Source organism: Dermochelys coriacea, chromosome 3 (assembly GCF_009764565.3).
Source record: "Dermochelys coriacea isolate rDerCor1 chromosome 3, rDerCor1.pri.v4, whole genome shotgun sequence".
NCBI classification, from domain to species: Eukaryota; Metazoa; Chordata; order Testudines; family Dermochelyidae; genus Dermochelys; species Dermochelys coriacea.
Genome location: NC_050070.1, coordinates 120,515,568 through 120,530,862, shown reverse-complemented (window position 1 = coordinate 120,530,862; position 15,295 = coordinate 120,515,568). Strand labels below are relative to the sequence as shown.

The following is a 15,295-nucleotide window of genomic DNA, read 5'->3' as shown; positions in this document are numbered from 1 at the left end:
TTTAAAATTTATTTAAAAGGATTCTGGGCTCAGTTCTGTTCTTGACTGTATTAGAGTAAATGCCATTAAAGACAATGGGAATTGTGTCCATGTAACAGAGGGTAAAATTTAGCCTGCTGTCAGGATACTTTATCATTACTATGATGACTTATTGTTCTTAGTAGACACTTGGAAACTTGAAACAGAAACTTAGTACCTTACAGAATGCAGCCAAATTCTACAGTTTTATTTCTTTGGCATTACCTCATATTATAACTCTTCAATTAAACTAAGTTATAGTATACTAATTAAAAAAAAGTTAAAAACCTAAGCTGATTTGTTAGAACTAACATGACTTGCCAAACATATCTGACCAATCATTTTGTTTTCCTGTCCTTTGTCTGTATAAATTATAAGCATTTGGGAGCAGAAACTTGTTTTCTTACATGTCCGTATAGCACTGTGGTTCTCAATCTATTTACCATTGTGGACCACTTCCAATACTCCCTATATGGCCTGGAGGATGTGACATGAGCCGCAGCTGTGTGCTGATTGAGCCACAAGCACCCATGGGCCATGGGTTGAGAACCACTGGATAGCGTCATGCACACCACATAGCTCCTAGCTCTGTTTAAAGTCTGGTATAGACAGGGACCTGTTTTGAAGAGGAAATAATTTCTTTTCATTTTGAAGAGGTCCTCCAGGACCCATCGTTCCAGCCAAGCATGCTACTTACTCCATTCTTCTTGCTCCCGCTGCCCTGGAAAGTTTGCTTGACTCACAAAGTCTGACTCCCATGTGGCAGACTGCCAGACTGCCCCATTTAATCTTCCTCTTATACTGTATTCAACATAAATACTTAACCAGAAATATTCATATTGTCACAATTGAGTAGAATCATTATGTTCTAGCAGAGATTATTACATCAAAAGAGAGCTCTGTCACATAAGAGTCCTTTTGTCTTAAGTCAACATATGGAGCAAAGAACATTTTTTATATGTAATTGTAAGCTAATTCCAAGCACCATCATGAATCAGTTATTCTAAGTGAACATATGTGATGACGACAACTTTTCTATTATCTTTAATTCTAGTTTTCTTACAATTATAATAGCTACAATATGTCAACAGCACAAAACACTTGAAAAATGTGTAATAGTTTAGCAGTTTTCCAGCAGTTATGGTTGTGTTGTGATTACATATTTTAAACTAGAGGTAATAAGCAATATATTTTTGTTTTAATTAAACATAGCAGCTATAGCATTTGGCAACTATCAAAACATACCTTTGAATGCCTATTTTCTACCACCAGCTGATTATGATTCTTTTTCTAAAGCCAGAACAATGCCCCCAGCATTTGTAGAGCTGAAATGTACAACAATTAACAGTCAAGATAAACTGAGTCATAAAAGTCCTTTTGCTTGTGCTGCCTTCAATAAATCAGTTTTTTATCACCTCAGAAATAGAGATGTTCTCTTTCTCTTAGGAGAAAGGCAGGGATGATTCATGAAGGATATTTGTGGTGTCTTTTTTTTCGTGTTGCTTACACATCTGTTGTATGGGAAGCAGGGAAAATTCTGGGGAGAATCACATGGTAATTCATGACTAATGTACTTATTAACTAGAGTTTGTCATCTTTGTGACAACTTCTAACACACTATTCTGTTTTCCTTTATCTTAACCTTTAAAAAATGTTAACAGTACAAAACCACTGCACAGCTTGTACATACAGTTAAAATAATTAAAACACAAAAGACATGCATGCCATCGTTTGTTAGTGAGGGCACTGCCACAGACTTGCTGTGTGGCCTTGGGTAGGTGATTTAACCTCTGTATCTCCATTTAACTATCTGTAGAACAGCAATAATATTTTCCCTCTTTAGAGGGTCAGGCGTTTGGTTTAATTCTAGAAGACCTCATTGAAAAGTACATGTAAGTACAAAGTAAAAGTAGCACTAAATATGGATAAACTTCAAAAAGGAAATAAATACAAAGAGACAGGATCTCAAAGAAAGCATCCCTTTGGCATTCATAAGGCGGCATCTACACTACAAGCTAAGGGTGTGATACACACCCTGTACGCATATCCGCGCTAGCTTGCCGAGAGGTACCATGATATAAATAGAAGTGTAGCCACAGCAGCATTGGTAGTACCAGCAGAGGCAGCCACACTGCTATTTATACTCATGCTAGTTCGCTGAGAACTAGCATGAGTACGGTGTACACGAGCAGGGGGAATCACACCCCAAGCTCATACTGTAGATGTAGAACTAAATTGTACTAAGATTTATAGATCTGAACCAAGCACAAGCATGTCGTGCGATAAGGGCTGAATTTTGATGATAAATGATAAATTAATTGCTGTTATCAAAGCAGTGAAATATTTAGAATCATTAAATCAATTTCTTCTTTTTTAGTTTTGTTTTTTTTTTAATCCTCACTGAGGTTAAAGTGATACCATTTCTTTTCTCTGATCATGTTTCTGGATGAAGTATACAAAAACATACATGACTATTCTTTATTCCTTTCCTTTTGTTGTTGTTGCTGTTGCTATTTCATGATCAAATAACAATTCAAATCTTCCCACTTTTTCTCTGATCTAGTTTTCTTAACATAAAGCAATTTATTTAATCTATCTTTATAGTAGTATTACCTTATATAATTTTAAAAAATAAGGTGGGTTATTGATAAGAGTTTAGCAATTCACCATCTTTTTTTTTACACTCAGGATTTTTCTACAGTACTTAAGCTGCCTGGTTAGAATTTATGTTGAGAGGCATTGTCATCTTCATATATGTATTGCTAGTACTGCTCCCAAGAAGTAAAAGAATGACCCATAAACTTCCCCCATACATCTTCCAAAAAATAAAGCACAACAGGACATTTGCTGAAGGAATGAGGTCTGAATCCTATTCTGATTGATTTTATTGGGGCTGTAATCTCTGCCGTTGATAGCAGAAACAACTGTAGCAAAGGGAAGTATGTGAGGAATATAGGAAGGCAGTGATATGATTACATATTGAAATTAAGTCTCTTTAGGAATTTTATGACTATAATGTCCTCTGAAGAGGTTTCTAGCCATGTTACCAATGATTGAAGACAAAAGAGGTAGTACAAAATAGCAATCAGCTGTTTGTGTAGCAGCTCCACATTCAGTTGCTTGGCTTAGGATTTGGGCCTTATGTGTGATCCGGCCTCCTCAGATACATACTTGTATTACCAAAAATTTGAATGAGATGTGTCTGAAACATGCAAAATATCATAATGCTAAAGCTTAGCTCCATGGAATCCTACTGTCATATTAATTGAACATGGGAACACTATGCCTGTGTTCTACTTGTTGGTCAAAAACCCCCAAATGCTCTGTTGTTTAAATAAAAGTGCCAAGTCTTCACACATCTCATAGGGTATGTCTACACTACCTGCTGCATCAGCGGGCAGCAATCGATCCAACGGGGGTCGATTTATCATGTCTAGTCTAGACGAGAAAAATCGATCCCTGAGCAATCTCCCGTTGACTCCTGTACTTCACTGCTGTTAGAGGCACAGGCAGAGTCGACGGGGGAGCGGCAGCAGTCGATTCACCGTAGTGAAGACACAGCGGTGAGTAGATCTAAGTATGTCGACTTCAGCTACGTTATTCATGAAGCTGAAGTTGCGTAACTTAGATCTATTCCCCCCCCCAGTGTATACCAGGGCATATAAATATATATATATATATATATTTGTATATATGTATATGTACATGTATATTCCTGGACCTATTGGGTGAAATTCACCTTTCTGTAGAGGGTCAGCACAGGGTTTATCCAACACTGAAATGAGAAGGTGGGATTTAAGTGGTGCAGATGCCGTGTGCTGACCCAGTACATAGGAGTCAATTACACATGTAAATTATACACTCTCCAAGTATAAATTATTGTGTATAAATAGAGAAAAAAACAGTGACATGAGCCTTTTGGGGAGCTGTCTGGCTACATGTGACTTTTACACATTTTTCATTTAACTCAAAGACCCAAACTGCAGCACTCAAGGACTACAATTGCATGACACTCATCCTCTGATTTTGGGTCCATTAACCAATATGTTTTATATGTCTGTATATTTAGGTTGTTTTGTTTGATTATGAAATTAAGAATATTATCAATAGCATAAGGAATCGAGGGTGATTTAGTAATATTGACTACTATTGGCACCATGAGCCTATTTTCATATTTGGTCATTTAGCACAGCGGTTCTCAAACTTTGGGTCATGACCCCTTTTAAATGGGGTTGTAAGGGCTGATGTAGAATTGCTGGGGCCTGGGACCAAAGCCCAAGCCCCACCACCTGGGACCTTCAGCTCTGAATGGCAGGGCTCAGGTTACAGGCCCTCTGCATGGGGCTGAAGCCCTGGGGCTTTGACTCCTTCCCCACCACAGGGCGGCAGGGCTCAGGTTTTGGTCCTCCCTCCTGAGGTCATGTAGTAATTTTTGTTGTCAGAAGGGGGTCATGGTTCACTGAAGTTTGAGAACCCCGATTTAGCATTTGGATGTATTTTTAAGACAGCCATGATGGAAAATTAGACTCCATTTGTGAGAGAACACACTAGAGTGGAAATTGCTTATACAAAATGGAGTAAAGTTCTACGCAAAATATAGTATGTCTCTCAGTGAAGTAAAAGGTATGTCACTACTTCTCAGCCATGACATGCAAGCCTCATACAGTATTAATCTATAACCCTCAGAGCTTTTGGAGTAAAATTCCTTTTGCTTCCTGATTTCAGCACCATTGAAATTAATGGGAGTTTTACCATTGACTGCAACTGAAGTCAGATTGGTGCAGAAAGACTGACATTTTGCAGTTGCATTATTGTGTGCTTCAAGGAAATAATATATATCTTCTAGATTTAAGTCTCTGATCCTTTTTGTTTTTAGAAAAAACAAGATAAAATTTTATCTTAAAATCCTAGAAATGTCTCTTTGATTTCTCTGAATCTGAGAGATTTATAATAATTTATAATATATATATATATATAATTTATAAACAAATTAAAAAATTATATATCTACACTAAAAAAAAGAAAAGAAAAAAAAGAAAACTTTCTCTTTTGGCATTGCTCAGAGTTAGATCTCTGATCTCTCTTCTGATTTAAAATAATCTCCAAATAATCCTTTGTTATCAATATAAGGAAGTATGACTTTACATTCTCTAACTCATATCTATTAATAGAGGCTTTACTGTGACTGTAGATATATAAATACAAAGATCCAGACTAAAACTACCAGTGCTACTACAAGAAGTTAAATAATATACCTACAAAGATTCATCCAGCCAGAACAAGGCTTCTGATTTTTTTTGTGGTGTATGTCATCTACCCTCTCATTCAAAATTGCATGGACTCTCTCTCATTTGCATAGTATCCTGTGGCAACTACAGCAATTGTTTACATGGAAAAGTAATGTTAGAAGTGTCTTTATGTATTTGCATCTGTTAATGTGATATACCAGCTGGAAGAAGGAGACCTAGAATCATCTGACCACCCAGCTCTCTGCAGTGCACCAGTATAATTTGAGAAAGAAGCAGGGTGGATTGATTTAAATCAGAGTAATTTTAAATCACCGCTTTTAATCTTTTAAATCAGCAAGCAGGAAATCCTCAATTTTAAGCTTGTTTTGCATTTATATTTTTTAGTTATTTTCCTAAAGAAAGATTGAATTTCATTGGTTGGTAACCGTTAAAACTGTTGATTTGCAACTAAATATAACCTTTACACTACATTTGGTACTTCTTTTTGCCAACCAGGAGGATACACTATATCTGTACATATTTATTTAAGTAGTTATATAGCTTAACTTACATTTATTCAGATTCTTAATTTTTTTACATTTTTTATGTTAGAAAATGGTGAATGATGAACTTTTTATTTACTAGGATTAATGTTTTTACTTGTGATTTGTGTCAAGTTGAATTTGGATAGCAATTCAAATTCAACAAAAATGCACAAAAACAGCACTTATTTTTTAAATTAAATCTACTTTAAATGTGCTGAATACGTAAGACATTTTTTTTTTATCAAAAAGTGCATCAAAATATGTTTTGTATTTAAAACTGATTTTTTAAAGAACGGAAGTTCTACTATCTGTAATCAGTGAATTAAAGCGATGGTTTCTGGTCACCATCTCTTTCATCTCACACCTAGTTTTTATACATAGTTTGGAAGAGGAAAACAAGCTTTTCTGGTTTTTCAACTGCCAGTTGGTTTCTTGACTTTGAATGTACTATTCATTAAACTGAACTATTTGAATAAAATGAAATGAAGAAAATATTCTTTTTGCACGTGCAAAAGAAGCTGGTTTAGTGCTTCAGCAACTCTATGCAGGTGTTTGGCAGTGACTTCTACCACTTAAGTGGTTTGACTTTCTTTAAAACTTAGCAGCAAACATGTACGGTTTGATATTATTTGATTTAAGTGATTCTAATAGATTATAACTTTAGGCCTTAACATACATTGTAAATTTCATATTTAATTTTAAATAGGTTTCTGTTTAATAGATAAATCTGAATTTAATTTAAATTTTTAAAAATCAATTTTTATAAAAATCATAGATTTTTATCTACCCTGGATAGAAGATAAAAATCTAATCCTTCCAAGCTCTTCTGTTGGTAAATGTTGGTAAACATTGATTTCTCCATAGACACGCATATTTGCCTATCTGTAAATTTAGATTATCAATTAAAAGTAAAAAAAAATGAATTAGGCTTGTGAATGAACAATAAAAACAGGTATGATTTTTTGATTTGAGGATATTTACTTGTTATATTTTGATATGCGATGTTGACAATTAGTGTTTTAATGGTTTATAACTTTTTGAATCTCAATATCTACTGTCATTTAATAATACAAATAGACAAAATTAAAAAAATGCTTAAAATAAGCATTGATATTATCCATCAAAATTATAAAAAAAAAAAATTGAATTCTGCTAAGCCTAAAGATAGAGTGGCTTTGAGGAGATGGGTACCCTTTTTAAAGCCAGGACAGCTTCATTTTCATTGGGATTCCCTTTACAAAATAAATTTTCCTCCCTCTTCATAAATTTTAATTTTTAAAAGAAATATGTGAAAAGAATATAAAGTATGGTACACCTATATTAATTTATGATTATGTACACAATATGGCTGAGATTCTGGAAACACTCATGCTTAACTTTATGCACTGTGAGTTCAATTGATTTCAGTGAGACTACTCATTGCATAAAGTTAAGCACACATGCAAATCTTTGCAGGATCAGTGCGCACTATGGCAATATACTCTCCTAAAGGTTAGAATTTTCTCTGCTTCTCTGTTTCTCTGCATAAGCCTGGAATACACAATCCAGAAGACAGGTTAATAAACATTCCTATGACAATACAAAGTAGAGTAGTTAAGATAAAGTATGACGTGCTGCCTAGACTGACCTTTTAGATGCTATTTTCTTACGCCTGTAGTTTTTGAATAATTAGGGAAGATTTATAGTACTTTTCCAATCCAGCATGAGAGCTGAGACTTTGAAAAAGGGCATTTTTTCTATGCTCATTTTAGAGATCATTTTGCACATTGGCATAAAATCACCGACAATGAGTGTTCCACTTTACCTAGAAAATCAGAGAATTACCTTGAGCTAGCAGGCTGTCCACTCCGCTCTGAGAATATTTGGAGGGGCTGCATGCTTGTCATTTTGTAAGAAGAACTCACTATTTCTGTACGCTCACCGAGATCTGCATTTGCTAACTGGTATGACAGCAATAATTTTGAGATTTGGGGAAAGACAGTAAGAATAACAACCCTCTGTGATTCTCTTAACAAATCCAAAGCCTCTGAATTCAGTATAGGGCCACCTTTCTCATCTGTATGTCATATACAATTGAGTAAGATGATTAGAATATAAGACATATGCATACTGCATTCTGCTGCCAGTCACTATTCCATTTCAGAGTATCTAACCTCGTTTGACATGGAAGATAATGTAAGCAATTTTAACTAGCACAAGTACTAAAATAGAAAACTAATAATCCTCAGAATCCAGGTTGCCTATTATGAATGTCAAACATTAAAGAGAACATTCCTTTGAAAAACTTTCACTCTAGGATTCATAGAGATGCTCCACCCCCACCCTCTTTCCATTCATTTTAATATGAACGGACCCATAAGTGCTCTCTGTAATAGTACGATCCCCATTTTTGTGTGACATTCTGACAACAATGTACATTAAAAAGACATTATTTAATGGAAGATGCTTTTAGGTCCCCTCTTTTTCTCCTGAGGTGGGATCATTAGGTTAAGATAAAAAAAAATAAGTTATCAGTAGCTATTAGAGATTATTTAATGCAGTAAGGTAGATGAGACTCTTTTAGAAAGAAGCCTGACAGTCAGAGGTGGAACAATCACTGCAATTTATTTGGTAAGAAAAAACAGCATCAGGTTTTGCAGTATCTGTGATAAAAAAATAAAGTTCAGTTGAGTGAAATTCACTTCAGAGAGCTGCCTCTAGGAACTAAGCATGCTGGGATGTTAAATCAGGGAATGTGGTACAAGTTCTTCACATATGGTTAGGTTTAGAAAAGGGGCGGGCAAACTTTTTGGCCTGAGGGCCACATCGGGTTTCCAAAATTGTTTGGAGGGCCGTTTAGGGGAGGCTGTGCCTCCTCAAACAGCCACGAATGGCCTGGTCCCCACCCCCTATCCGACCTCCCCTGCTTCTCGCCCCCTGACGGCCCCCCCCCCGGGACTCCTACCTCATCCACCCTGCCCTACTCCCTGTCCCCTGACCACCCCTGGACCCCCCCACCCCTGACTGCCGCCCACCTCCCCATCAAACCCCTCCTCTCATTCCTGACTGCCCGCCCGGAACTCCTGCCCCATCCAACCACCCCCTTCTCCCTGTCCCCTGACCGCCCCCAGAACCCCTGTCCCTGACTGCCCCCTGCTGCCTCATCCAACTCCCCTCTCCTTCCTGACTGCCCCGCCAGGATCCCTGCCCCCATTCAATCCCCATTCCCTGCCCTCTGACCGCCCTGCCCCCTATCCACGCCCCCACTCCCTGACCACAACCCAAAACTCTCCTGCCCTCTATCCAACCCACCCTGCTCCCTGCCCCCTTACCGCACTGCCTGGAGCACTGGTGGCTGGTGGCACTACAGCCACGCCGCCCAGAGCACCAGGACAGGCAGCCGCACTGCCAGGCTGGAGCCAGCCACGCCACCGCGCAGCACAGAGCATCGGGTCAGGCTGCGGCTCTGCAGCTGCGCTGCCTGGCAAGAGCTCGCAGCCCCAACACCCAGAGCATTGCTCCAGCGGCGCAGAGAGCTGAAGCTGCGGGGGAGGGAGAACAGCAGGGGAGGGGCTGGGGGCTTGCTTCCCAGGCCAGGAGCTCAGGGGCTGAGCAGGAGGGTCTTGCAGGCTGGATGTGGCCTGTGGGCCATAGTTTGCCCACCTCTGGTTTAGAAAGACTGTGTTAGAGAGGGGCCTGTGATAGTGAAGCAAGCAAAGAAATGTACAATACATTCTACTGATGTTCAATTTACTAGACTTAATTGAAGATATCATTACAATTGAACTATGTGCCCTAGTGTTGCTGACAATAATAAAGAGCCATTTCAAAATATTGCATAACTCAGTACATTGCACATTAGCTTTTATTATTAAATTAATTTTAGTTTGAGACTATTGGTATGTATTGCGGGAATATGGAAGGTAAAGATCACTGTGTAATTTGTGTTCATAAGAAAGACTGTTCAGTTAGGTTCCACCTGAAAAGCTGTGATTTTTAAATGAGAAGAAGAGGGTTTAGATATAAAGTAAAAAGCGCGCTAGTCACCTCAAAAGAGCAAGTAAAGACGGGTCCAATTCTTGAATCTGATATCAATGGTACAAAGGGGGTGTACAGTGATGAGCCACTGAACATTTCCTCAGCATGGAGGAATCACTCATTAATGTAGAGCGGCCTGCATGCCATCCAGGCCCTAGCATTGCCAGAGTACAGCAACACTACAGTGATCCCCAGCTGCTCACCAGCCCTTTTGGGCTGTTGGCAGTTAGATGCATGTCAGAGCAGCCCTGAGGCTGCTGTCAGTTACTTTGGGGATTGAACTGAGTTCTGTGCCAAGCATAGCTGGGCCAGACCAGAGAATTGGACTCATGGTTCTGGAAGGTACTGGCTTGTCCTCAGCCCCGAAGGATCCACTGCCATAGCCAGATTCTTTCCAGACACAATTTTAGTTTCCAGACATAGGGAGAACCTCCCCACCCCCAAAACAGTTCCTCAGCCAACCCCTGGGATACAACTCCCAGGCACTTTTCTCCTTTGCCTCTCTCAGTCCCTCCTGCTTCAGGACCTATTGCAGGATTCTTCTGTGCTCTTTTAACTGAGCACTGGCTCCCAGATCTCACTCTCCGGAAGCTCTTTTTCCCCAGCAGTTCCTTCTGCCTCCCCTCCCCGGGGACGCTGGCAGCCCATCCCAGAGAATTTCCTACTGCTCCTGTTCCCCCTTCCTTACTGACTGCCTAGCTCTGTATAGCTGCAGGTGCTGTCCTTCCCTCTTAATTGGCCACATTAAGAATATCTGTTCTAGCACAGAGGAGCTGGATCTGCTTCATTTAAAGGGTCCTGCCACCTTGTGACAGTCTCTTACCAGAAGAGCTTACAACCTAAGTTCAGAAAAATAAGGTTCATAGGTGGGCAAATAATAATATTGGAAGAGAAGGGACAAAGATTACAAGAGTAAGATTATTCAGTCACTGAGATATGCACATCTTAGTTCCTTTACATCAGAGGGTTTGTTGTCTAAGTTATCTCAGTTCTTATAGGGAACATGGCAAAAGAAAGTTTTATGGGGAGATTTGAGGACAGGCTGAGAAGTGCTCTGTATAGTATGTCTATACTACCCGCTGGATCAGCGGGCAGTGATCGATCCAGCGGAGGTCGATTTATCGCGTGTAGTCTTGACATGATAAATCAATCCCCGAGTGCTCTCCTGTCAACTCCTGTACTCCACCGCCATGAGAGGCACAGGCAGAGTTGACGGGGGAGCAGCAGCAGTTGACTCACCGCAGTGCAGACACCACAGTGAGTAGTTCTATGTACGTCGACTTCAGCTACGTTATTCATGTAGCTGAAGTTGCATAACTTAGATTGATCCCCACCCAGTGTAGACCAGAAAAAAAAGAGCGTTCCAGCATAGAAACTGGCACAGAAGTGGAAGTGGGAGAAGAGAGCATCAGTGATGGATGGTGGGGACAAGGGGAAATACATTATTAGATAAAGAACCCCAAAACAAAAACACAACACTACACACACAGTTTTCTCCCCAGGAAGGAGAGAGAGAAAACAAACCACTCATGACAAACATTACCCATGTTGCTAATGCACTACTGAAAGGTGCCCAGATAGTACAGTGATGAAGGTGGCTTAGGAAATAATGTCATATACCATCTTGTGAGTAATACAGATATGAAAACTTCCCAATAAAAGTTAATAGCTGTGACATCTGTACTTCAAGCAAGAGGACGCTCTTTAGAAATGCTGTAATGACATTATATATTGTTTATTATTTAAGTGCCAACAACAGGCTGGACACTGTACCAGTCACAGAATATTATAGAAAATTCCTCCTTTGAAGGGCCAACAATTTAAAAAATAATATGGAGAAGACAAAATGCAGTAGTAGACTTTCAGGAGAGATTAATTTGCAGTTATAATTTATTATTATTATTATCATCGTCATCACCCATGGCATCACAGAACAAGTGAGTTTATCAAAGAGATTTGAAAGTAGAGAGACTGGTAATTGTGTGCAGTGGGATGAGAAGAGCATTTTATGCCTTGGGGGTGACACGGAAAAAAGCATCGAAGCTGCAGTGAAAGGAGGCAAAAAATGGGACATTGAGTCTAGCATTACTGGCAAAGTAATATGATAATGTAGATGAGAAGCAGAACAGATTTGTGATGGTTCTTAAAGGCAAGAAAAAGATGTTGAATATTCCAAATTTTATGCTCAGGTGTGAGGAAAGAATTGCTTTCCCAGGAAATGAGTTCCTTTTATGTGCAGAAAACAAATTAACACGCTAAGAGGAGATAAAGAAATGGAACATTCTTAAAGCCACAGTCACCACAAGAGGTTTAGTGCTTTCTGGATAAATACATTGTTGTCAGAATGGGCCTTTAGTATTTTTATTGCTCAGACAAGACTGTCTGGTACATTGTGAGGTTAGTGTTTTGGTCTCTGAGTTGTAATGAGTTATCTGTTAGTAGGGGAGCATTATGTTTTATTGGATGCTTCCCCCCACCCCTTTCTGGAGCTTTTATACTATTGCTTTTAGTTTTTCTATGAAATGTTTATGCCGTGTATAAATTGAGATTGAGTGCTTATGAGTTCAGCATTTAAATTTTGGTAATGAAAAAAATAAATAAAACGAAAACTGAATGTAGAGGTGTACCCAAGAAACACTGGACCAGATCCTCAGATGGTATAAAATTTCATATTTATCTTCCCTGACACCAGTTGACCTATAACAATTTACACAAGTTGAGGATGTGACCCATTATCTCTTTTTAACACCAAGATACTTAGAGCAAAAGTGTTTCAGTGTTGAGAATATATAGTGTTGATTGACTGGTTAGTAAGTAATGATTTGAAGTAAACCTAAAGTACATAGAATAGTTTGCACACATCAGAGCACCCAGGTGACTGAATTGCAGGATAGGAAAACAGCTGAGCCACAGAGCTCTGCTGGGTATTTCCTGCTGCAAGTACTTGCATTTAATTGTCAACAGTTGTTTAACATAATTTGGGTTGTCCCTCATGTCAGCTCTGACACTTGTATGCAATATTCTTAAAATATATTAACTTTCCAATTCATCAGCAATGCTGACCTGAGATAGAAAGATCTGGCCATTTGATATGAAGTGAGGGAAGTAAGAAATGGAATACAGGGTGAAATAATTTTGTATTAAAATCTCTCAGGGAGGATAATATAACTCAGTTTTCCTCATATTTCTTCATACAGTATTTTTCACTTGAGCAGCAGTGCATGGGGAAGTTTTTTCCTCAACTAATGTCCCAACTTGCTTTCTTGCATTGAATTTTTTTGAATTATGGCATCTCTAAAAAACTGTCATTTCTTTTTAAATTATTTTGTTTCTCATTTCTGTATTTTGGCCACATTGCAGCAACATTTGTGTAAGGAATTGTAGATTCTCTGTCAGAATTTCTCTTTCACTGAAGAATTTAATTAAGAAATACCCAGAGATATTTGTAATTCTTTTTATTGTTACCTTTTAACACACACAGTGCCCTCTTTAATATGTTAGAGGGAATGGCCCAGTGATCCAAGAAGCATTACATTTGAAATATCTAGGTTCCCTGGACACAGAGTTCAGAGCAGGACTGAGTCAGCCTTTTACCCTTGAGAGGTAGATAAATTGAGTTTGCATGCAGTTTGTTGTCTTTGAGTACCAAGGTCCTGTCTTCTTTCTGGGGACATTATAGATCCCCTAGCATTTCCTAAAAGTAAGAGTTGGCCAAACAGTCCATTCAGTTCACCTCTTTCCTTGTTTTTCAGCAGGAGTTGCACTGGTTCCCTTGCTTCCCAATTGTGGCTGTACTTCAGTAGTGCTCTGTGTAAAACAGTTTAGGATGAAAAGTGCTCTATAAATATACATTTTCTACAGAGAGAAGCCTTCTTTAAAGAAATAGGACATTGCTACTGCCCTGCAAAATTTGCCATTAAATTAGACCAGTGGTTTTCAATCTTTTTTTTCATTTCAGGACCCCTAAAAAGTTTTCGACTGGGGGTGCGGACCCCTTTGGAAATCTTAGACTGTGGATGCCCAGGGGTCCGTGGACCACAGGTTGAAAACCACTGCATTAGACTAACCCTGGACATGGTGACAATAGGGTTACAACAAATACAGATTTGATGATACTTATTGTTATTTTGATATGCAATGTATGATACTAGATTATATTTTAATCTTGCAGCAGACATTTTTATCCATTGAAGCTTGACTCTGTAGACAGAGATAGGAATTTCAGATCTCATTTTTCCTTCTTACTGCTGTACACTCTACATGCTTCCCTTAAAAAATATCAAAACCAGGCTTCTTATTGCATCACATATATTTACATCCTAGGATCAAACAGAGTTAAGTTATGTAATATAGTTGAGGGTTTTTGTATCCACTTTTTAAGAGTCCCTGATTCATACTTATAGACTACCAGGCTTTCATTAAAGTGTCTTTCTCCCATTTAAAATGTTCTTAATCTTTCTTTCTTTCTTTAGGAGGAATGTGCACTATGGTCAAAATCTGTAGTCCTGCCCTTCAAGTAATTTCCCTTCCTCCCCCAAGTAAAAATTCTTAGTTATATTATATCTGTGTAGTGAATCATTTGGAAGCAAAGAATGTAAGGAAGACAGCCTGGATTTTGTGGAGTAACTCAAGGTTGCGAGGTGTATCTGTCTTGATTTGTTTCCTGTACAACAACTGCTGACTAATTTAATATTTTCAACCTCCCTTATAGATGAAAGAATTTCGTCATAAAATGCAATCAATATTTCCAGCAATTCCGAAAAGTGCAGAGCACTCAGTCGAATGGGAAGACTTACTGAAATCCAAATGAAAGGAGCAGAAAGGATTTGGAATTTTATACTTCAATGGGAGAGACTGTAGAACTTGTGGAAAAATCCCATCTAAAAAAATAAGAAAGAAAAACAGACTGATTTGAATGCATGAAAGTGAGCAAAGTAGTGACTGTTTGCTGAACATGGGGGCGGCAGTTATTATTTTAACAGCAAAAGAACTGTTACGTTTTTGCTGTTACTTTTTCATCATTGTCATTAGAGTTGAATTGTGGAGAAAAGAATTTTATGGGATACCTTGGGCTGAACTTGAAAGAAGAATATAACTATATGAGAACGTGTTTCAGTAAAACAAAAATCAAACAAGAAACTGATCTTGAGTGGATATTTACAATAAAATATAGTTGCAAACTCTTACTCTCTCTTGCTTCTTGGATAAAATTCTAGGTTGTTCGGAAAATAAGGAACAGCTGTAATTTCATTGACATTTACCTGTCTTATTAGGAATAAAGGTGGCTCAGTCCATCACATCAGATCAGTTAATATAGTCTGTAGAAAAGGCATGTAATGGGTTACCTCAATTCCTGAGGATAGAAGAGATACCTGAATAATACCTATAGAGGGAGGGCTGAACACATCCAGCATACCAAGGGTATACAAGAAAGACCTATCTCGTTTCCTCTATGAAGTGAAGGATGTTCTCTCTATAAAAAAACAT

At 38.4% G+C, this 15,295-nt stretch overlaps 1 protein-coding gene across 2 annotated transcripts in view; it reads left to right on the top strand.

Annotated features, from left to right (window-relative positions):
- TMEM242 (transmembrane protein 242) overlaps positions 1-14,994 on the top strand; it is a 32,127-nt gene extending 17,133 nt beyond the window's left edge. The window contains exons 4-5 of one of the 2 annotated variants that reach the window (XR_006280443.1): positions 2,707-2,878; positions 14,520-14,994. Coding sequence is in view for 1 of the 2 variants with exons in the window: in XM_038396128.2 (XP_038252056.1) it covers positions 14,520-14,618 (99 nt within the window). In the remaining variant the exon portion in view is untranslated. The remainder of the gene's footprint in view (positions 1-2,706; positions 2,879-14,519) is intronic. The other variant, XM_038396128.2, reaches the window with a different exon arrangement.
- Positions 14,995-15,295: the final 301 nt, after the last annotated feature.